The sequence below is a fragment of the Gouania willdenowi genome, chromosome 10, assembly GCF_900634775.1.
Source record: "Gouania willdenowi chromosome 10, fGouWil2.1, whole genome shotgun sequence".
Lineage (NCBI taxonomy): Eukaryota > Metazoa > Chordata > Actinopteri > Blenniiformes > Gobiesocidae > Gouania > Gouania willdenowi.
In genome coordinates this window covers 19,194,683-19,219,680 of record NC_041053.1, presented here as the reverse complement: position 1 = coordinate 19,219,680, position 24,998 = coordinate 19,194,683, and the positions used below count along the sequence as shown (strand labels likewise).

Genomic DNA, 24,998 nt, shown 5'->3' with positions numbered 1-24,998 from the left:
GCCAGTAGTTCTGTACAGTTGCAATCATGAATCTCAAATATTGATAGTTGGAAGTCTGCAGCTCATTCAGGCAAAAAGAAAAAGACAACAAGAGAACAAAACAGCATGTTTTCTGAGCCCCGACCAATTCTCATCTCTCTTCTATAAAAAACAAACAAAACAAAAAAGACTTCTTGCTCTGAAATAAGAAAACTGATAATACAAAACTTTGGTCTTCCCTTGATACTGTTACTCAATTTTCAGCCATAGGGGCGGGTACAAATCGTTTAAAAAGAAAAATCTCTCCAATTACAGCTTAGACTTCCACTTATTGAGAGAATAGGAACGTTGCCCTAGAACTCACATTACATCAGTTATTTTTATTGTAGCTGATCCTCTGCTCCAAAGGCACCAGCTTGAATCTCCTGCCCTCTCACATACACACTGAAAACAACAAACACACTGACCTTAAATACAGAGTTAATCAAAAAAAGAAATCATTGTAAAACTAGACAAGTTTGAGCGTACTGTGTAACAGCGATAAAGGACTACCTTCATCAGAGCTCTGATCAGACCCTCTCCACATTACATGTTCTTATTTACCTCCAGTGCCTCAGATTACACGCGCCATCGCTGCACTCTGCACCTTGTACTTGTGAATGTAGGCGAGTTGTGCGAGCTGTGTGTGTGTGTGTACAAGTGTGTTGTGGTGTTCTGAGGATTCTGGTTTGGAGAGAACGGCTAAGGGCGTTTAGGTTCATGGGCCTTCAGTGTCCCGACAGCATCCTTCACTGCGTGATAGATGATGTTCTTCACCTAAGGAATGACAGCCCAGTTAGTCAATTTCCTATCAGATCACATATATTTGGTCGCATATTTAAAAGCATATCTAAAAGTGTGTATCCATTGCATTTAAAGTCCATACGTCACCATTTTTGACATCCTGTTTTTGACACAAATCTTACTGTATGGAGAAAGAAAATCATGCTGATATATGGTAATACAAGTGCTAAACGATTCTCGCTTTTTTCCCCATAATATTTAATTTAACAGTCATTTTCACTTCCACCCAGCATCTGGGTTTTGGTTTGCTGAAAGTTTGATTTCTATAGAGGCATACCTCGAAAATGTTTATCTTTTCATGCTCGGCTGTGAATAAATCCGAGCATGAGTTGCAAATAAACATTCCCCTGAAGGATCCATTCAGCTTTATTGATATGAAGCCTATTTGAGAGACAAGGAAGTAGTCAGTCTGCTGTTAATGCTACAAATCAAGCCGTCTGTGCTCAGGCTATAGGACAAATATACGCCATATTAAATTGTTTAAGGTTTTGGCTTCAACTACAGGTGCTGACTTCGATAGCTCTGAAGCCAACAATACAGACTTAGAACTACAATAATGAGCTATTACCTTGCGTAACATGGTAAATGGTAAATGGACTTGATTAATATAGTGCTTTATCCCTACATTTAAGTAGCGTAGTCCTAGAGCACTTTACATATCCGCTCATTCACCCATTCACTCACCAATGGGACTGAGCTGCCATGCAAGGCTTTACTCGACCACTGGGAGCAACTTAGGGTTCAGTGTCTTGCCCAAAGACACTTCGACACATAGTCAGGTACTGAAATCGAACCCCCAACGTCTCTATCTGAAGACGACCCCCTACCGTCCGTGGTCTAATTTTGAGTGGCCCCCAAGACAAAGTTGTAATTCAGGAAGTTAGAAGTTATATTAAGCCCAACATAACACACAAACTCCATAAACACAAAAAACAACAGTAAAATGCACAAAATGTCAACAAAAGTAGATAACAAAAACAAAAAGACACGAAAATAGCCAAAATTAATTCAAAGACACACAAAAGGTCTAAAAAAAATTAAAAAATAAACAAGAAAACACACAAAAGGACTACAAAGACATAACCCTTTGTTCTTTCCTGTATTAACGCTCAGATTGGTCATTAATCTAAATGCTAACATAAATGTTGATAATGTGGCCCTTGGATCACATTTTTGTGGGCCCCACTCTGATAGAAGTTGCCTATCTATGCTATATATGGTCTTTGTTCAAAGAAGCTAACCGGCAACTCGTCAAAAGCATCATTCAAATGCAAAATTTAATGTTAAGATGGACATAATAATCAAAAATATTTAGTGGACGCTCTATTCATAGTGTGTTCTTGCATTTAGCATTAACAATAAAAATAGTGACATGAGGACTTTAAATATGATAGGACATTACTCGGCTGCAAGTCAAACGCACCCACCTGTAGTTTGTCTTCGTGGTTAGTATGAGTGGTAGACAAGTGTCGAAATTCTTGGGTGAGCCTGAAACAGTGCCTCACGTGCTCAGGAGACACAAAGTCCTCAGCAACCTTGATACAACTGTAGAGGTTGTGCACCTGAGGAGAAAAACACAACCAACCAAAAACTGCTTAGGACGGACTACACAGAGACAGAAACATGACTTTACATGAGAGACACCCATACTGGGCCAGAAAGTCTGACCTGGTGAGGCGCTCCAGCAGGAATAAACACGGCATCTCCTAGGAATTGCACAATAGCCCAGCCCTGGACACCGTATTCCTCGTAGAGCCTGCGGCGGAGCCCTTGATCCAGGTACCAACTCTGGTCGTGAATAGGGTCGTGATCGGAAGGGTTCTCCTGACCTTGCTCTTCTCCCACCTGTCACCAGTAAAATAAATCTTGATTTAGAAAGGATAGGATGAATTGTGGACAGAAACTCAATGTTGATTATAATATAGAGATGTGAATGGCACATGGCTCGATAGTGTATGGAGTGGAGTTTGTGAGATGCTTACTGACCTTGCGGAGCAGCTCTCTGATCTTCTCGGCGTCCTTGGCAGCGTAGATGTGCCACAGAGCCCCAGGTTTCTCTTCTCCCTCATACACCTTCCTCTTTGTCATCTCATCCACGTCACCCTCTTCAATGGTGGTCATGACCTCTGCACACCCAACACATGCACAAACACACACATAGTGAGTGACAGTTAAGCTTTATCCATTAAAAGTAGTATATTTGACTCACAGCCACTTTAGTTTTTAAGTGTTTTCTATGGACCATCCTTATTGAGCAAAGGTCACGTCTGCGTCCCAGGACAGTCAAACATTCTGTTCCCATGTCTACACATGGCTATCTGCTAAGGCTGCATGATTAATCGATATGAAATCGAAATCAGATTATTTATTGAGGGGGATTTTCAAAAAGTCAAAAATTCGGAAAATGAATTTTCCTGATAAATCATGTGTAATCACGGCAAGAGTCTCTCCCTTTACAAACTAGAAAAACAAGTCTCAAACTACGTGATAGACCCCCGCTATAACCTATTCTTTTTTAAATGTCAATTTTGTGTGAGGTTTTTTATGCACGGTTCTCCTTTTAAAATTGCTGATGGATTCATTTTTGGTTGGGCAGGTGGTTATTTTATCATTTTTTTGTTAAAGCTTTGCAGTTGCACTTTATTCCCAAAAAGAACATTTGTTTTTATTTTTTCAATTAAAAGAAAATACTTTAAATAATTCATTAAACCCAGTATCTTTTTTTTTTTTTTTTTTAAAGGGAAAAAAAAAAGAAAAAATCTAAATCGGAATAGAAAATTGAGTTTCCAAAGTAAAAAATCGTGATTTTGTTTTGAGCTAAAATCAAGCAGCCTTACTATTTGCTACACTGTGTAGTCAGCAGAACATTGGAGGACGTGATGCAGGGCTGTAGTTCTCAACTGGCCCCTGACCCAGGGGCAGGTTACATGTCTACGGCAGGTGTTTAGTAATGCCCATTGGGCCAGTTTTCTAATGAAACGCACAACATTTGCAGAGATCCTTTCAAAGCAATATTCTCCACTGACTGGACAGTGTTGTGTGTGTCCAATAAAAACACCTAAAGCTGTAAATTAATACATTATAAAGATGAACAACATAAAACAACTACTTGTAAAACAACAAGAAAACAGTCACCACCAACACAAAAAAGGAAGTGAGCGTTTCAAAGCTAGATATTTCTAAAAAACAATAGTGTGATATGAGAGATTCATGGCTACTGCAAAAAAAGATTACAGAAAGACACATTTATCGTCAAAAGTTGAAAGACTGTCAGCTGCGTCCAGTGTTGGGAACGTTACTTTAAAAAAGTAATTAGTTATAGTTACTCACTACTTGTTCCAAAACGTAACCGCGTTAGTAACTGAATTACTCTATAATAAAGGTAACTCATTACCAAGGAAAGATGGTGTCGTGAGGTGCTTCATTAAATTTGAGTTGCTTACAACTGATGTCAACTAAGTCTTCTCTCCTGGATATAATATACACTTCACATGCACGTTTTTGCCTTTGATCACAATTAATTTAAAGTAGTGTTTGTATCGTCACCTTAAAAATGTCAACTTTTCATCAGACTGCTGCACGCTCGCCATCTCTGCTGCTTCATCCAATCTGCAGTGTGTGTGTGTGTGTGTGTGTGTGTGTGTGTGTGTGTGTGTCGCGTGTGCTGGCACGTCGCTTTAGCCATTCATAATCGTTCACCTTGTTTTTAACCCGCCTCCTCTTGCTGGCACATGTGTAAAAACACTGGCTCTGATTGGCTACCATGAAACATGATGCCGCCTTAGCCAATCATAATCGCTCGCCTTGTTTTTAACCCACCTCCTCACTACATTATGGAGTAAGAAGCCAGGGATGCTTTCGGATAGCAGTTTATTTAATCAATGCATGTAACGCACCGCATTTAACGTTCAGTAACGATAACGGCGTTGTAACGGCGTAAAAAGTAATTAGTTAGATTACCCCGTTACTGAAAAACAAACACCGTTACCTAACGCCGTTCCAAACACTGGCTGCGTCTCAATTTGTGACGCTCACAATGGTCTGTGCAAAGCAGCCAGCATTAATGATGTATTACCACTTTATTTTGTTTAGGGTAATATGGTAAAAAAAAAAAAAAACAGTCTGTGATGTGGAAACATTTTATGATAAACCTTTCATATGCTTTTACTCAACAGGTACACGTTTATATTATTAGTGTGCAGTTCCATATCTTTTATTTTTAAAAACTGCATTATTCAACGTGAATGTGACTCAAAATTCATACTGAAGGATAAAAAAAGATATATATTTAAAAGCAAAAAATAAATAAACAAAGAAATCTCAAATTTGTTATCCAATTCAATAAATGCAGCCCTATAAAAATTAATATCACTTCAATAGTTCTAAAATATAGTCAAATGTAGAGAGTTCATTTTTATGTCCTCACAAATAAATATAATATGTATAATGTGTGGCCAGACCAGTTGAGAACCACTGGGAATCACTGGGACACATTTACTGACAACATTCACATTCCCAACATATTTCTAATTCATAGAGCACACAGCCTTAGGAGGCCAATGAGCTCTCAGTTTAGTCTGAATAATCAGTCAACTTTAAAAAAAAAAAACAACATTAATGATAGAATATTGATTTTCCAGATGCTATTCCCAGCAAGATCAATGTTCAAATGCAGCGGGAGAGTCATTCCTATTTGATCCTGAGACACGTTTCAATCCCAGCTTTAGGTTCAGCATCCTGATTAGATGCATGTTGATGTTACTACGACAAAACAATGAAGAACAACAACATACACACCTAACTGTTCTACGCACCATGCAGCCATTTTTACACATGAGGAACAATGGCAGAAGAAATAATGATGGAAAAACTAATTTAAAATTCAGGATAAGTAGGAAAAATAAAATTTCAGGCGAGGTTATTTCTTTTTACATTCCCCTTACATAAAACTTTTAACATAATTTTCTTTTTACCCAAAACAAAAACATTAATATCAGGAGTTCTCATTACTATGAAGAAACCTTCAAGTCTTCAACCCTAGTAAAAACAAAGGCTGCATTTAAGATTGTTAAGTTAAGTTGCAATAAGTAGAGATCAATGTACAGTAGCTGAATGTTAACATATTTGCTCCCTTAATTATCAAAATGTTAAACATTTCCACCAGGAACTAAAGACAACCCCAGTACAACCCCTCTGGAAGCTTAGAAAATTCACATTGTTTCCAATCTGATAAAGCCTAACTTTCCGGTGCATAAAAGAGAAGAATAACGAGAGAGAATTCCAAGAGGTCAGCACGGGAACATTGAGTTTATCAGAGGGTTACACAGTTAAACCTGCATTAGAGCTAAAGTGAAGCAGTGCTCTAGCCGCTATAGCACACACATCAACACAGAGATCAAAGCAGAGGAGTGATAAGTTCAGTTAGTCAGGAAGAACATGCAACGGGAGTGATACAACTGAAAGTTCACAAACCTGCACGTCCAGAGATCTCTGCCTCTGTGAATGAGAAATTTTTCCACAATTTAAAAACTGAGACCCACCTGGGGGTCTTTTCACTGTTCATTCAATCGATTAACTTCTTTGAATGATCTTAGCATGAGGTCGACAATATTTGTTAATAAATATTAACTGAAGTGCTGCATAAAGGCCAAGGGCGGAGTCCTGCAGTATTTCAAAGTTGGTATGATTGGTGGACATGATTTGATATTTAGCCAGAGGAAAATCCAAAATATAAATGTATTGAGTATTTAGAAAGACAACATTTGCTGACCTTGTTCCTCGTTTCCGTCTCCATGTGGAATGCCGACATAAACCATGACGTTGACGGCATCGGAAACGTCTAAATGGAGGTTAGTGGTTCCCACCTTCCTGTCTTCGCTCGAGATTAAACCTGAGGTTAAGGAACAGCAAATAAAACAGAAAAGGCAATCCATTAAAAGAATTGTTTGTACAATAACTAACGGGGGAAAGTTAGCCTTTCCTACCATAAGCATTGTACATTTTAGGCCCAAGGTCGGGGCGTACAAAGAAATTAGGCAGGCGTGCTGCGAGGTTCAGACGGCCATCTCTTTTTGTGTACTCAGGCAAGGGCAGGTTTTCCATTAAGTCGTGAAACCTAAAAAGACCATAAGACACAATCAAATATAATCCTAAAAAATCATTTTAAGCAATTGTAAAACATTGATTAAAAATGTGAACCATGACATTCTGTGTTGAATTGGTAGGCAGTATTTTTACATTAAATGTCCTATATCATGCTATTTTTCACCCATCTGTATTTGTTCTAAGAACCCCAACAACATAGTATTTGATGTTTATTTTCCCAAACTCGACTGTTTTCCAGAGTTTTAGCTCTCTGAAATGTGACTTTCTGAGCAGTTCATAAAACGGGCTGTTTTGGGGCCTACTTATGCATATTCATGAGAGGGCGTGTCTGTAGACACTGACTTCAAGCCTCGCAACCTCGCTCTCGCGAGGGAGATCAGTAATCACCAAAGCAATTTTCTTGTTGCTATCCACACACTGTTATTGTTTTCAGCCAAAAAACTGCACATTACAGTAAAACACATGGCTATTTAAGCGGCTATTGTGATTGTGAGTCCGTCTCAGCACCTCAGGCTGTGTGTTTATCACAGTAGCAGCAGCAGCAACTGCGGATATCAGCTGCTTCAAACACCGGAGTGTTAAGCTGCTAAATCACTTTGTTCTCCTCCTCATCTCTATTAACTACAGAAATAGCGCATTTATGGTGATAATCATTTGTTTTGTCCAACCGCTGCTTTGCATTGTGTCACAAACACGTCAGATCAAGTCAAAGGCGATATAATGGATACTAAAAATGAAACAGCTCAGCGCATTGAAAAATCGCTTGCGTGGGTGTGGTTTGTAGGGGGCGGTGCTTGTACTGTACCCGCGGCTGCAGTTGGATATACTTGCATTTGGTACTTACACCTGGAGGGGGCGGTATAGACTTCAGTGACATCAATAAAGTCTGACCGCTCGTTTTTGAGAAGAGGGCAGGGCAACTGCTCAGAGAGCATGGCTAGTGAGGATTACTCAGACATGCAGGAAGGAAGCCCAATAATACTTTGGGGGGTTTTTGATAAGGAATTAATATTGTAACAAGGTTAAAAGCTCAAAAAAGTTGATTTGCATGATATATGCCCTTTAAAAATGCAGCATGAGCAATTCTAGGCCTTGTTTGTTTATATAGAAGTCCAGTCAAACCAGGAGCCTTTTTTCTTTTTCAATTGTTACCAATTCAGATTACACATTTCTACTTTTGAGTGGAAATGCATGAACACACTGTAAGACATTTCATAACCCATGGTACCATCTAGATCAGGGGTGGGCAACACCAGACCTCGAGGGCCGGATTCCTATGACTTTTGGATGTGCCCCTGCTCCAACACACCTGAATTAAATGAATGGCTCGTTATCATGCTTCTGCAGAGCTTAATGACAACACATTAGTTTCAACCAGGTGTGTTGGAGCAGGGACACATCGAACAGTCTCAGGAATCCGGCGCTCGAGGACTGGAGTTGACCACCCCAGACCTTAATAAACATGAACATGGGACACTCAAAAGTGTGGAAGTGTCTGTTTAACACATAATTCAAAGATCTTTCTCACCGTGTGGGCATCATGTCTCTGAAGTCTTCTCCTGGAGGCCAGTCCTTCAGCTTTAACACCATGGGCTGACCATCAGCATCCTTTAGTCTCTCTGATTTCAGAGAAAACAACGAGTAGCAACATTAGATCTAAAAATGCAGCACATTCTTTAAAATCATAGAGGAAAAGCTGAGGGAACACTCACTGGAAATGACCTGGAAACCGTCCCAGAACTCTCGCACCTTTACGTCGGAGATAATTGCACAATTTCTACAGTTGACCAGGTCGACATCCTGGTCTCCAAACTCCTCACTGAAGGCTTCGGGTCGCCACAGTTCTGCTTTGATGCGTTTATGTATACCTGACACCAACACAGGCTGAGTTTAAAAAAAAAAAAAAGAATAAAGCAGAGATGAGGAAAAAGGCATTCAGTCAAAGCTTTTTATGTTTAGCTAAGCTTGACAAGGTTTAATCTTACTTGTCCTTGCTTCCAGCACTCCCTGAATATCTTCCAGTTGTTGCTGTTGCTGGGATCCTGTAGGCAGAGGAGTCTTCCATCACAGAGCCAGGAGTGGGAGGTATGTGGTTCTAAAACACTAAGGCCCATCACACCATCTTTGCGGCCACCGAGTACACCGAGTTCACTTCCCTCAGGGACTCCAGAGCGACGGCCCTCTGCCTTCTTGGTTTCAACAACAGAGGCGATGATGTGATCCAGGAAGTTTGGGAGGCTACTTTTCAGCTTATCGCCCTGAAAAAAAAAACAAAGTCTGATTTTCATCTCTGTCTCTACACTTGTTTCTAGCTAATGCTTTGCCTTTACCATGTAATTATCCAATGTGTACCAGTAGATGTCAGTAATACAACACACATCCAATCTACCCATTTTCTCAGAAGGTGTAATATAACATTATTTGAATTCTCAGACTTGGGCTTGGACTTCCATACAATTGAATGCCTTGCAAATGATTGCCACAATCCAGGTGGTTAGTTCACTTAAACCAGCTGGAAACGAAAACTCTTTGTTACTGTTGAAAAAGTTTAAACATTGCATATACTACAACCTCAGATAAACAGTGCACGTTTACAGTGGAGATGAAAATAAACTTTCGAGCCACATTAAACCTTTTGAATCTTCGTTTTTCGAGCAAATTTTCTTAAATGTATTGATCTATGAGGCCTACACTATGTCTTTATCTGATAAAAAAAAGTCTCATATAGTATACATGCTCAAAGGAGGGGTGGGCGATATGGTCCAAAACTCATATAGTTTTTCGTCAAAATGGTGATATACAATATAAATCTCAATATTTTTAACACAATGAAGTCTTACCAAAAAGACGGTTCTAGGCTAAATTTGCTGATACTAAGTGCCACACAAGCAAATTCATTAACTAAAAGCTGATCAATATATTCCACGTTTGGCTTCTTCTCCTCTAAGAGACAGCACGCGTGGGTGACTTCTGATGTGTGGCTCGTTTAGATGAAGATCTGGGTTAGGATGCACTCCTTGATCCATCTAACAGCTTTTCATGCTGTTCTGAAAAGAATGCAGGAACTCTTATAACAAGTATTTAAATACAAAATAAGCTATAAAATTAATATCTCAGAAAAAATGAAAAATTGTGAAGGACATTGACTGTACTCTAAGAATAATATTATTAAATATTTATATTATGTGCTTTGTACTGTGATTTTATAAAAAAAAAAACTATATATATATATATATATATATATATATATATATATATATATATATATATATATATATATATATATATATATATATATATATATATCTTGATGTAGGCAATATTGTTATCTTCTATATCACCAAAATAAAAAAAACAACTTGATACATCTTGAATCTCGATACATTGCCCAGCTCTAGCTCTAAGCAGATTTTTTTATTCAGTGTGCTTAAAATAACTTCCTTGTTTGACAATATGTTACTGGTTATAGTCTGCTTCCATGCTTCTAATCTAGATGGATGAAGTATTTAAAACCAAATGTAATACTGAGAAATATAAATGACACATACTCCAGCTGAGGTAAACACAGAGGGGAATGGCACCCCACTCTCTCCAGGGCCTTGTGGCAGTTTGCCCGGGCCAGAGTTGAGCAGGTCTCGCAGACTGGACCCTTCAGGTTTAGACTGGGCCATGCTGGAGCCTAGCAACAGGCTGTTGAATAGTTTGGGGCTGGAGGCAGAAGGCTTGGACAGGGCACTGAGTGAGTCCAGGCCAAAGGGAGGCCGAGTGTCTCGACTCATCATGGAGCGAAGTGAACCGGATTCTAGAGGAGGTTAACATGCAGTTCATGAAGTAACTTCAAACATTCCACACCAACATCATACTCCACATGAGTGTTTGCATTGTCTAACTCACCCTTTGTGTCATCTTTAGCTTTCTGTGTCGCCAAGTCAGCCAACCAGTGCAAAGCAGAACTGTTGCCCTCTCCTGATGAACGCGACTCTTTGGCAGAGCACTGAGTGACGCTAGAAGGGGACGATCCACCAGTGGAAGAGTTACTGGGACCGCTAATGCTTTCCCCACTGCTACTTTCTGGCACAGCAGTTTGTGTTGTTTCTGTTTTAATCACTGATGTGTCACCCTCTGACTTTAGAGTGGTGCCAGCACCAGAAGGGGGAACCCCATGACCACCTCCACTGCTGATTGACGACTGCTGTGACAAGAACAACCAAAGACCAGAGCATTTGAAACTCACATTTTTAAATTGAGCTCAGGTTTGAAGAAGAATAGCCCCATTTCTTACCTGTGAAATTCCATTGGGGGCAATAGGGCGAACAAGTGGTTTAGAGTGTCGACTGGTACAAGGACAGTTTGCTTTAATACCCCACTTTCCCCTGGCCGAGTGGACCATGTCACCTATATTGTAAAGGGCTAAAAAAACAAATACATTAACATTAACCATCACTGCGCAAAAACAAATATGAAGTTCAACAGATATTCTGAGGTTCTGATTTTTTTTCCAAGCAATCACTAACCTGTTCCAGGTATTATTTGTGTAGGCATTAGGTTCTGAGGCTCATGGGGTTGGCCTTTAGCGCACTTTAACCAAGAAAACACATCATCTTCTGGACCTTCACCTATATCTGAACAAACAATATTAAAAAACAATGGCAAGTGATAAATACAATGTTTCGGGCAATATATGATAATTAGCAAAAAAAAATTCCTAAAGACTCACCCTCCTGCGGCCTGTTTCTGCGGAGCCGATAGCAATCTAGACAAACTCCAAAACCACATTTCCGACACACCCAGTGGATGTTAAATAGCGTGGTCTCGCACACATCGCACATTTCACGAACACCACGTACGGCACGTTTCCATGCAACTCTCTCTGAAACACAAACCCAACAGGTTTTATTTAAAAGGAGCAAATATGACAAAGAGACAAGTGAAAGACAACCAAACCCCGGTAATGTGCACAGACAAAGACTGTGAAAGAGTGTCTATATACTCACGGTGAGGTTCCACCATCATCATAGCTTCCTTCTCAGACATCACCAGCTGACAGAACTGGTCTCCAACATTAGCCAGAATGTACTTGGAGGTATCAAGGTCGAGTCCTTCCTGCACAGCGGGTGCAGGTAGCCACAAGCCCATAGCCATTGAATCGCTCTGCTGAGGACTTAGGAAGCCTTCCACTCGCAGCAGACCTTTACGAGTGAACGCCAACCTGGAAACAGTCATAATAATGAATTGGTTATGAATATAATTTGAATATTGTGCCAACTAATGAAAAAATATCCAACCATCAGCCATCACAACATATTAAACGTACCGACGAAAGTGGAAAAACCGGCAGGCCTTATTTGGATCATCCTCATCATCGCTGTCTTCCTCCGTAGTTTGATATTTACGATAGCGCTCCAAACGGCACTCGCGGCACTTATGCAAATGAGGTGCAACATTGATGCAAGAGCCATCTTGAAGAAATGACTCCCCTGACTGCTTCAAGCGTCGCACTTTACTCTGGTCCTTCAGTACAGACTGACCCACTAGAAAAGACAATTTTGGGTTAATGCCATTGCTCACTTTAGTGTGACCAAATCAAACGTGGGCTCCCCCACTCACCTTTAAAAGGCTTGGGGCGTGGACGGGCCTTGGTAGCGCTTTTAATTTTAGTCTTCTGCAGGATAATCCCGTCCTTGGAAGTGTGAGGAGGTCCACCAGGGATCTGTCCTTTTTCAGGGCCGTCTTCATTATCACTGAGGTCTGACAGACCACTGTTGCTGCTCGAGTCAGAGTCACGTTTAGAAGACTGAGCTCTTTCCTCCAGGCTGAACATTTGAGACTGGCTTTGATCAAAAGTAGTAACCGGCCCTTCCTCCACTCCACCAGGGTCAGTTCTTTCAAATGCAAGGCAGCCAGAAGTAGATGTCGGTAACTCCCCGACAGTTTGCTCCTCCTTCTTCACAGATCCTTCACTTTGCAACCTTTGAGATGAGGTTGGGGCCAGAGAGGAGGAGTTAACTGATGCAGCGGCAGAGAATGCTGGGAAAGGTGATGAAAGAATCCCTCTGGGTGGTTCTGCCATGGTGAACAGGTTTGGCTTGCTGTCTGTAGACTGTGGTTCTGATCCAGTGAGGCCAGCAAAAGATGTACAAGAGCTTTTTTCCCCATATGCCAGAAATGGATTAGCAGGTTCCTTGGAGGCCTGTAGGAAAAGGTTCTGGTGGCTGTCTAAGGAATTGAAACTGGACTGCGTTCCTACAGCTCCAGTATTACCATTCTTCTTGGAAGCACTTTGAACTCCAGAAGTTCCACCAACACCGACAGTGGAGCTGGGCACCCCTGCGGAACCACCAATGCTCTTAAAGGACAATGAGGATTTATTAAACACACCGTTTCCTGTTAGCTGGGCCTCAGGCACTTTAGGGAGCTCACTGTTTTTCAGTCCTTCGGCAGAAGATGCAGGCTTAAAAAGGCTTGGAGTTTGTTTACTTAGGCTCTCAGACACTGCAGAAAAGTAATTTGTGTCCTTGGGTTGAGTCTGAGCAACATTTACGCTCTGACTGGAACCAGAATTCTGGGTCATGCACTGAAAAAACAGATTCTGGTCTTGCTTAGACTGACTCTCATTCTTGGCTGAGCCAAAGCCAAAGCCAAAAGGCCGAGAAGTGTTCTGGGATGTTGTGGCAGGAGCTCCATTGGTCTGAGAGCTAATGTCCCCAAAAACTGAAGCCGTGGATGTAGCCTGGGGTAATTGAAAACTGGATGCATTTGAGCCCTGAAAAAGAAAATATTATGGATGAGTAAAATTATATGACCTGGAGCAGTTCATATTGGCACGAGTCATGATGCCATGCCCATTGAATAAACATCCATATTTAACCTGACAAAACATTTTAAACCAGCTTTTACAGGTAGCCGGAATTTGATATATAAAACTAAGAGGACTACACCCACTGTTGGCTGCTCGAAAAGGTTTTTGAGTGCAATGATCAGTCAATGCAGATTTTTCCCACTTTTAACAGCTTTTCATAGACTTTCCAAGTGATCTTGTAAATTTTATGATACTTTTGAAACCTGCACAGAACTAGGCTTCAAACGTACTTGTGCGGTTAAACCTTAGCATTTCAGGCCAAGAGCATGCATTATATACTAGAGCTGGGCAATATAACGAGATTCAAGATATATTCGAGTTTTCTATTTTGGCAATATAGAAAATGACAATATCACCTATATCAAGATATATCTTCTTTTTTTTTTTTTACTTGATTTTATTTATACAATCACACAGTACAAATCACATCATACAAGTATTTGACTGTACTCTAGGAATAATGTTAAACAGTGTCCTCCTTTACAATTTCTTTATATTTCTGAAAACATTATTTTATAGCTATTTTGTACTAAAATACTGCGTCCTAACTCAGACATTCCCCTCAACAAGCCACACTACAGAACTCACTCATGTGCTGTCTCCTTGAGGAGAAAAATCCTAAAGTAGGATGTATTGTGCAGCTGTTTGTTAATAAATGTGCCTGTGTGGCATGTGCTATCAGCAAATTTAACCCAGAATTGTCTTTCTGGTCAGACTTTATAGAGCTAAAAATATAGGGATTAATATCGCATATCGCCATTGTGAGAAAAAATATCGAGATATGAAATTTGGTCCATATTGCCCAGCCCTACTCTATACTTGTATGTGTGGTAAATAAGAAATCAAAGTTAATCTCCAGCAGCGTGGCCTTCTTTTATCTCTTTTACAAAACTCTAAAAGATTTTCTTGAAGGTACTGATGTTCTTAAGGTCTTACCTCAGTCTTGCTTCCCCAGGTGGGGGCTTTGGGGCTGAAACCCACAGAAGCAGAAAGTCCCACACTGGGGCTGCTGTCCTGGGACCATGAAATGGTGACAGGTCCTGGTGACACAAGAGCAGCAGTTTTGGAGAGAGAGGACTGGCAGGCCTCTTCTCTGTCAGGCAGGGGGGAGGGGGAGGCCTTAGGAGTTGGTGCTCCCGGGACGAGGATTGGCATCTGGCCTAGTGAAGGGAAAGACGTAGTAGAGAAAGGGGACGGGGCTGGTTTAAGAGGCGGCGGTGTGGGGGTGAGAGTGGTTGTGGAGTCTGCTGCTCCTTGAATAGTAAGGGTACGACCGTTTTCTTTGACGGGATGGGAAGGGAAGCGAGAAGGAGCGTTTGACAGATCCATCTGCTGGGAGGCGTTGGTGCTGGGTGACGACACTCTACCCTGGGGGAACGCTCCTTCTGAAGAGATCCCATTTTTGGTAGTGCTGCTTACTCTTTCGGAGTCTCCAGCCCAGATTGCCATTGCTTCCACTGGACTTTTGTTGGAGTCGCCACAGTTTTGTGCCTCTGCTCCAGGATCTCCTGCTCCTTTAAATCGTTTCAAGTTCAAGTCATCTGAGCCTTCAGAGGCAGTCCTACGTCTGCGTCCACTGTCCCCCTTCAGCGTTTCACTGTCCTTCCTTCTACGCCCATTAGCTCCCTGTTGAACAAAGTAAAGAAAATGGATATTCACTAAAACCAAATATGAATTTGTACAACGGTGTTACTAAATACACTTGAGTAACAATTGTACCTCATCATTTGCTAGCATGACGTGTATCACACGTGGATCCACCAACTGATTCTCTTCTCCCTACAAAAAAAAGATTAGTATATGAAGTAACCCAATGCTGATCCAATGGGGGTAAAATTAACTAGAAATTAACCTTATCTAGGGTTATCTCCATTATGTGTGAGACGGGGTCATGCTGGGAGACCAGTCCTGCAGCCCAGCACTCCTCAAACTCTGGTTGATACACTCGAACCCTGCGGCCTTGAATAGTGTAAGAACCTGGGAACAAAAAAGTTGGAAACTGCATGAAGGACAGAAGACTTTAACAAACAATACTGTTCAATAATAGAAAACGCTAGTCACAACACGTGTTATTACTATTTGTGACTTGACTTCAATGACTTTACAAAGTCTCAGGGACGCCCTAATCTCAGTCTAATATTCTGAGATGCAGTGAAGAATAAGTATAAAGTGTTCTTCAATAATTGCTAATGTGTTGCTCTGAAAGCCAGCCTGCACCAAGGTGGAATCAGCCGTCACTAAATAATGAGGAAAAGATTTTCTAGTGTGAGATTAAAGCCAGTGGAAATTCAATCACTTTTGTCCTACTGTAATATAATTTGTGCAACTCAATGGATCATCACGCACACTTTATAGGACTAATACCATTCTACCTTTAGATAATATAGAATAATATAGGAATCAGCAAGAATAACTTTTCAGTCGAGGTGTTCGGATTCGAGATTGACATCGGTCCGATATCAGCCTGAAAACAAATATTGGATTTCATTGGACTGAATCTAAAATCTCCAATATATTATATCATATTTATTCAACTGTAGAATACTGTAGATATTATGTTGAAGGTTAAAATTTATGTAACCAATTGGTTAATAGTAAATGGGTCAGTTTTTCTCATACCAGACTATTGTTCTCTGTTTGAGTAACATCACTTGATCAAGCCTTTTCTAACATTCGACACTACAAAATAAGTAATAAAAGTATGTATGATTTGTGCTGATATCGTATCGGATCAATATTGGTGTCGGCCAATACGCAAGGCTGCAATATCGGTATCGTATCGAAAGTGGAAAAGTTGTATCGGGACATCCCTAGTTTATCTGTTGAGCTCAAATGTACTATTTTAATGTTTTGCATCCAGTGTAATACACACAATCATTGGTGCCACATTTGATTTAGTTTAATCACAATAGCTTCTGATGTTTTTACTTAATATTCTTTTTTTAAACTTAAATTATTTGTTATTTAACGTTACATTTATCAGGTGAATTTTCAACATAAGATTTGTATTGCTCAGCACTGCTTTGTTTATAACTATAAACTTCTTGATTATGAGTTTTGAGTTTTAAAGCCAACCCTAAAATGAGAAAGGATACACACAAAAAAAGGTTAACGTAACATAAAACACAAATAAAACTAGAAGTTTTGTCTTGCCTTTCTTTAAAATTTCTTGCAAGTCGAAATCAGTGCGCCAGCTGGAGATGGCAGCCTGTAACGAGGGCTGCTCCACCAGCAACGGGTGCCTGATGTCTTTCTCAATCTAGAAACACACAAACCACACCATCCTCAAATACTGCAACAACAATTGTGTAGTAAAACGCATGCTACATGTACAAGCTCATTTGAGAGAATTACAAAAACAACACTATTTAATAATAACGTTTTCAGTCCATTTACTTCTAAAATATGGAAATATCAAAAATATATGGAACATACAGAACATGAAACAAACACCATAAACCAAAAAGACCAGAGAGAATCAGAGCTAGGAAAATAAGTTTTACCAAATTTTGTTTAAGGAACCAAATAAATACAAATACAGTGACAGACCTCAAACCTCTGGACGGTTTTATTGTTTGGCAGGAACTCAATATTCTTGCTTCCAAAAAACTCAACAGGAATCATCGATCCAAAGCCCACTTTGTCCACCAGAGTTCGGAATATCTGCAACAAAAGACAAAGTGGCTTTTATAAATAAGCTCAGCTTCTGGGAAACCGCTGTATACAGGAGAAGAGAAGCATCATATAGCTTATAGGAGAAGTAACTTATCATGTGCTTTGCAGAACTCCCTATCATAGTCATATTTGCACTTAATTTGGAAAATAATATGGCTGAATAGACGTGTACTAGGTTTACAACCACCTGAAATATAAATAACCCTTATAAAATGTTATGTATATGCTCTAAATAATGTCATGAGTAAACCACTATCTCTGGTGGGTCTTAGCCTGAAGGTTTGTCTGTTTTTGGTTCACTCCCCCATCCTCTATCATTCTTGTCACAAGGCTGCTCTTTGTACAGTGCATGATGGTCATATGGAATTATGAGTAAAGTCATTTTTATTGTTATCATTATTATTATTAATATTATGGGACGCACACAGACGTACAACACACGAGCGTGTTACCAAAGCTTTTGCCTTTTAATTGTAGCTTACACATGCTTATAAATTACATTTTCATTTCATTATGATTTTCTTTTTTATTATTCTTTATTTTGTTTCCTCAAAGGAGTTTAAAAAAAATATTTTCTGAAAAAAGTTTATAAATATTTCAAAGAAAACAATTAAAAAAAAAAAGAAATTATGCATAAAATACAGTATTTGGGAAAAAAATTAATCTAATTGATTTTATAGGGCCCTACATACATTAAATAGAGCTGAGCTCTGTTATACTATGTTGACTGAAATAAACCTGTTCATGAGAGCTGTCCCTGTACAATCCACAATGTTTTTATGTTGTGACTATCTCACCAGAGCAGGCCAGGGTGAGGCTGATGGTGGAGCTCCAGCTGCCTCAGGCACGTTCCAAAGAGTGGCCCAAACAATGGTGTCTTCAACCATCACAGCCTTCACTCCCTCGTCATACACCTGTACCCACGAGGATCGCTGAGAGGCATTTTCAAACTCCACACACACCTGCAGCGATACAGAAAGAAACAATTAACACACACAGTGAGCACTTTCCATATTGGATTTTTATTTTAAATGAAACAAAAAGACAGTAATTTTTATTTATTGCTTTATTTAAGTAGGGACAGTACATATTAATTAACATTCAAAAAAATGTATATATGCCAGATTATAGCCAATGGCTAATTTCCATCTGTTGTCCCTAGACAGGCTGATGTAATAAAATGTCACACTTAACAATGAGACATGGCGAGACACAAAACAATATACAAAAGGATTACATACAGGACAAAGAACATAGCGATCATAAAGTAGAGTAACTTTTCATTTAAATGGAACACTGGGATCAGAACAACTACACTACACTCATATGCAGGATGCTCTAGGGCGAAGAAAAGGACAAGGGAAAAAAGAGCAGTTCACTTCCACATATTCAGAGTTGGTCAGTCACAGGAGTGCATACAATACATTTTACATTATTGAGTTTCATTATCAAAATATTTTATTTAAAGCGCCACTGTGCATTGCAAATAGCCCTAATGTGCATAATAATAATAAAAAAACTCATAATTAAACAAAAATGTATGTTAAAAAAAAAAAAAAAAAAGTATACACAATTAAAAGGTAGATATAAGTTGTAGTGTCATGTATTATTCTGACTTCTCCTTTTTAATTATTTATATGTCATATAAAGATGTATGAGAACAGCATTAATGTCACCTGATTTCCTCTCAGGGATCAATGGTTTACTGAATCTGATCAGGTTTATTAATTAAGTTCTGATCAACTTAGTTTAAATTAACCTAATTTAAATTATCCTATCTTCTGTGTAATGTGGAATTTGACATTGACTAGATGTTGCACTTTGTTACTTTTGTCCTCCAAAGTCAGGACGAGAGTAACACCATGCAATACACTGAAGTTAAAAAACAAAAGAAAACAAAACATTTTTTTAGGAAAACAACAAAAACAAAACAATGTTCTGGCTAATAAGACTCTGTAAGTAAGTAAGTAAGTAGGCCGCATATCAGCCCGTTTTGAGAATTGCTCTGAAAGTGGCTTTTCAGAGGGCTAAAACTCCAGAAAACAGGCAAGTTTGGGGAAAAAAACTCTGTTGTTGGGGTTTTTAGAACAAATGGAGATGGATGAAAAAAGCATCATACTGGACCTTTAAGCTGTATGGGTGCAAAGATTTCAATAGTGTCGGGCTGTAATGGTTCGGGCATTTAAAAAAAAAAAAATCAGTATCATTTGGGTTCAGGCCACATTCTGTCGGGCTCGGGCCATGTCGGGCAGAACTTTTGAGGCCTGATTACAGCTCTACTACGTTCGCATTCTTTTGTTAATTCTATGTTGATTTATGTGACAAAAAGAAATGTGTTGCAGCTGAAATACTTTCCAATGAAGAAAGAAAAATGTAGGCCACTTTTTTCAACCCAATCCTCATTACTCCTCTTAATAAAGACATATGCATCTAAACCTCGGATCAAATGGTGTGGTTTTCAAACCAATTTACTTTGAAAAAAAATGCTAAATTTGCCAAAGAACATTTATTGTCGTATCACAGAGCACTGTAGGGAGGCACTCTTCAGACTCCACAGTACACGTTAGAATGAATAAAGTCATAATTATTTTGGGGGTTTGTTGTGGCTTTGAAGTAGTTTAGGTCCACACACTGACACTCCATTGTTGACTCAGTGGAGCCGTTTATTCATTCGTGCTGAAAAAAAGCCACCGCTGCACTCAGTTGACCTCTGGTTCACGCCCCCAACTTTATACGCGACACTGCTTCAGTCAAAACAGCTTTTCAAATTAAAGCTCATGCACATTGCAGAATTTGATTTGTGGGGACATTGCTTTTTTTGCTTTCAAAATAAAGCAAAAACTTTGTTAAGACAGATTCAGTTTGTAAACCAAGATTTGACTTTCATAGATGTAAGAAGTTTTACAGTTCATCTATGCATCGCTCTCCACCCCAAGTCTGGAAAGTCAAACTTTGAGGAATAAAAATCAAAGTAAAAAAAAAACAACAGTTGATTAAAAATACATTTTGGCACATCAATTTTTTGTTTATAGAAGTTTTTTTGGAAGTGGTGAGGGAAAAAAAATGTCTGTTGATAGAAAACAGTATTTTTATCTTATGGAACAAACAAATACAGCAGTCAGAACATGTAAAAACATGTGTTTTGTAAAGCCATAAAGAGCACAGTTATGTGTGATGGGTACTGCAGCAGTAAATAGTTGTTATCTCAACCACCAACACTGGCTCTGAATTAATGTGTGCATGGATGAATATTTCCAGCTAAAGAGACCAACGAAGAAGAAACTCCTAAGTCAAACGATGTTCACAGAATTTAATCAGGTAAGTTTCTCTATCGGGTATGACTTTATGACTTTAACAAAAAAAAACTACCTCCCATATATCTTTGTTGGTTTAAACTAGTGCTTCAAAGATGGAGCACAGGTGTTAGATTGCAAGCACAAACTGAACGTTAATGAATTAATAACCAGTAAAGTCATCTAAACAGGGAAAGAACAATGAAATGGAAACCAAATGGAAAAGTTTAGCGTGACAAGGACCGGACGTGAAGCAAAAATGTGCATACCCTGAATTTAGGAAATTATGAAACACAAAATCGGGCAACCTACATTTTTTGTACCAGTGCATTCTAAACAAAAGCAAAATAACGATGGGATACCTGACAACAGGGGTGTCAAAGAGGGCTGAAAGATTTTGGAAAATAATCTAATTGCGATTTTTTTCCCCTCAAAATATACGACAATTTTTTCAAGGGCCTCTTGTCATGTATTTTTCAATGAACACAAGCAATAAATCAATCTGTTTCATAATAAACAATTTCAGATTTATTTAAACTTTAAATAAATATAAAATATACATTTTAAGGCACAGATTATAACAATAAAGAAAACAAACCTGTGGCTTTACCTCTTCAACATATCTAACTTCACATTTCCTGAAACATGTAAACATGTGGACTGCACTTCTGAAACACTCTCTGAACTTTACAAGACAGGACAAAGTAAAAAAAATGTGCAGCCTTTGCGATCAGAGAATTTCGTTTTATGATATTGCGATAATATCACAAATGCAATTAATCGTTCAGCCCTAGTGTCAAACTCGTTTAGTTCAAGGGTCAAATACAAACCAGTGTGATCTCAAGTGCATATTTTAAACTGGAAAAAGCGTAATATCAACATTAATGTGTCCTAGTTTGGTTCCACATATAAATGAAATAAAAGTATGTATGTAAATGTCAATATTCACGGAATAAGTGTCAGTCATCAGTTCCTGTTGTATTTTCACTGAAATTTTATAATTTTGTGATCAAATTGTATCTGATTAAGGGAAATGTTGTAAAATGATTCTAGAAAAATTGCAGGATTTTGGGAAAGATTAAAAGTTCTTTCAACAATTAAAGAATGAACTTGAATGCCATCATGTGATCGGAACACTGAGTCCAGCAAATATTGTGGAGTTTCATTGAATTTGTGTATTTGGAGGGACTGAGATATCTCCAACTGAATTAGTTTGTAATTTACACAATGATTTATGTTTTCTCTGTCATCTTTACTTCCTCCTGTGGGCTGAATTAGATGATCTGAAGGTCCAGATTTGGCCCCTAAGCCTAAAGTTTGACATATGTGCCTTACAATAACACTTGAAGTAAAGGTTGAGAGAGGCTGCTTTAAAGCTTGCTAAGGGTGTCCAGAATGTCCAAATCTGATATGATGTTGGATATCGGTCAGATATCAGCCAGAAAAAAAATATCGAATTTTATCGGACTGCATCTAAAATCTCCGATATAAGCGCTCTGATAAGTTGTTGTTTTTGTCCCCGCCCTCAGTTGTTCCCACCATATAATGACAGTACAAAATAAGTGAAGTTAACTTGAATTGTTTTCACTTTTCAAGTATAACGTAACATCACTTGATCAAGCATTTTCTAACATTCCACACTACAAAATAAGTAATAAAAATATGTATGATTCATGCTGATATCGTATCGGCTCGATATCGGCCAATACTCAAAGCTGCAATATCAGTATCCTATTGGAAGTGAAGAAGTTGGGAAATTCCTAGTCCAGACAACTATACACAGTATCTCACAGATATCAGCAAAAAAAAAAAAAAAAACTAGTAGTAAACTAGATTATATCGGCATACATCTAAAAAAAAAAAAATCTGATATTTGTTTTTATTAAGGTTATTTTTCAGCATCTTTGGATTTCGTATATAATTTATTCTCATCAATTGGAGAATATGCTTACATTTAAGTTAAACTGGTGAGTATTTTGAACTTTAAATCTTTTAAATTTTTATTGGATTTATTGAGGTCTAGCAATTTTTTTTTTTAATTCAAGTGTAGAATATTCTAATGTTTATGGTTAACATTTCTGCAACCCATTGGTTAAGAACAAATGGGTCAGTTTCTGACTATTGGTCTCCGGGTAATATCACTTGATCAAGCCTTTTCTAACATTCCAAACTGAAAAATAAGTAATACAAGTGTATATGGTTCCTGCCGATAACGAATCGGATCAATATACATACAGTATAAGCCAATTCACAAGGCAGTAATGTCGGTATCGCATTGGAAGTGAAAACCTAACACTTGCATTGTTCTTTCAATATTCTGATTTCGTTTTTTCTTCTTTTTTCTGTCCTCTATGGTGCAATAAACATACAAAAACTAACTTTTTTCAAGCTGGGATTGGCTTCAGCTAGAGTAACCTTCATTAAGAGGACGAAAAAGCAGGTTTATGAACAGTATAAATCTAGATTTTCTGTTATATATTTGTCTCTGCTTATGTGAAATTTAGTTGTTTTTTTTTCTTCCTTGCAATCTGTGCCTTCTCCTCGCTCTCCACTCTCTTTTCTGTTTCAGGTGTCTTGATGCTGGAGCTGGCGGTTCCTATTGGCTCAACTGGTCTGGAACACTCGGATGGACTGATCAATAGTTCGCGACTCAACTAGTCTGGGACACTTGGATGGACTATCCTTCTATCCTATTCTGTTTGTCCTTGTGTTCACTAACCCCAACCAATCGAAGCGGATAGCTGCCACCTCTGAACCTGGTTCCGCTGGAGATTTCTTCCTAAAAAAAAGAGGGAGTTTTTGTTTCCCACTGTCGCTCAAGGCTTGTTCATGTGGATCTTGTTGGGTTCTTTCTTCTTTTTTACTATGAACTTTATATTTTGTTCAGCGCTTTGAGATGACTTTGTTGTATTTTGCGCTATATAAATAAAGTTGAATTGAATTAAAGCTGTGTAAATATGAATTTGAGGAAAATTGCATTTTTAAAACATTTGAAAGCCTTTCAAATAAATCCCATTTTATATTTGTGTATTTCTTCATATAGACGGGACAATGCATATGAATGAACATTTACATGGGGTATGCACGTTAAAGTAATAAAGCATTTAACAGATAATAACCTAATAACTTGGTATTAGTATTAATCACGTTATTTATCTTACTGGTTATACAGTAACACAAGGTAGCTCTTTAAAAGTACTACATATATGTTCAATGCCTTTATTTTAATATTACAATAAACACTAACGGACTGTTAATATTTAAGTGCAATCAAGCCGGAGCTGTGGATTGTTTTTTTTTTTCTTCTGTATTGACGAGGCCTTGCACTCCGCTAATGCTAATGCTAACGGTGAGAAACAGACCGCAAACGTCATTCATTAGCGTCTTAGTAACAATCTCATTACGTATTGAAGAATGGTTGGTTATCCTAGACAACCGTGTGGATTGATGTAGTTTACATTTACAAAGTTGCAATTACATCTTATGAAGCGGAAGAACAAACAAAGCGAAGGCCCTAAAATCCCCGGCCTTGAGTTTGGCTTCGCCGCTTTAACTCTGCTTGAATCAAGTCTTCGGTAACTGCTGCTGCTGCAAAATGTGACAAATGGGCTGCTCTGACCAACCAAAATTAACACCAGGAATAAACATTACAGCTAGAAAACGTATTCATGGTTATAACCGGTGGTTTGATGGATGGACAGGGCGGCTGCTTGGCATGTAAACACTCACCGTTAGCCCGGTGGCGGTGCTGGCTGTTGTCGCATCCCGTCCGCTAACCTCCGGGGTAGGCAGGCCGATGACGCTCACCGCCCGCACCGTTCCCCGCAGCCACTCCCGGGCCCGGGGGGCTTTATCCGACTCGGATCCGTTTGAAGACCTGCCATCGTCGAGGAGGAGCAGCATTCGCTTCCCTATCAGTTCGAGCGGTTCGCCCATGGTTCGCTGAGATGAAGCGGCCCCTACCGAGCCACCATGTACAGAGTAACTTCACGGCTTCTCGGGATGGGACCACAAATACTCAGCCTAACAAGAGACACGGAACCCCCGCAGCTGCTTTCCACTTAATGTCAGTGCACCTCGGAGCTTTCTGCAGTCGCTGCAGCTGGAGACGAACCACTAAAGACGGGGTAAATCACCCAGCTATGTGGTTATTGTCCTCCGTGTGAAAGCGAGTATCCTGCTCTGTCCGCCATTGAGCGCTGCAACAATCAAACGCACTCCTCGTAGACACTGCAGAGGAAGAG

General features: G+C 39.1%; 1 protein-coding gene across 2 annotated transcripts; it reads right to left on the bottom strand.

The window, feature by feature from the left end:
• kdm3b (lysine (K)-specific demethylase 3B) lies at positions 1–24,998 on the bottom strand. Of its 2 annotated transcripts, none has more exons than XM_028460042.1 (25): positions 24,484–24,998; positions 18,259–18,423; positions 17,336–17,449; positions 16,940–17,045; positions 15,639–15,763; positions 15,506–15,565; positions 14,723–15,412; positions 12,535–13,690; positions 12,242–12,458; positions 11,922–12,136; positions 11,645–11,797; positions 11,442–11,549; positions 11,210–11,337; positions 10,822–11,119; positions 10,476–10,729; positions 8,913–9,185; positions 8,640–8,811; positions 8,456–8,546; positions 6,807–6,937; positions 6,593–6,712; positions 6,295–6,318; positions 2,809–2,948; positions 2,491–2,667; positions 2,250–2,384; positions 1–795 (listed from the first exon to the last, which is right to left on the bottom strand). In XM_028460042.1, exons 1-25 carry the CDS (start codon positions 24,688–24,690, stop codon positions 721–723), a joined length of 5,334 nt encoding a protein of 1,777 aa, XP_028315843.1. In that variant the 5' UTR covers positions 24,691–24,998; the 3' UTR covers positions 1–720. The 2 variants fall into 2 exon arrangements, with proteins under 2 accessions (XP_028315843.1, XP_028315844.1); XM_028460043.1 differs by having other exon boundaries at positions 10,822–11,116.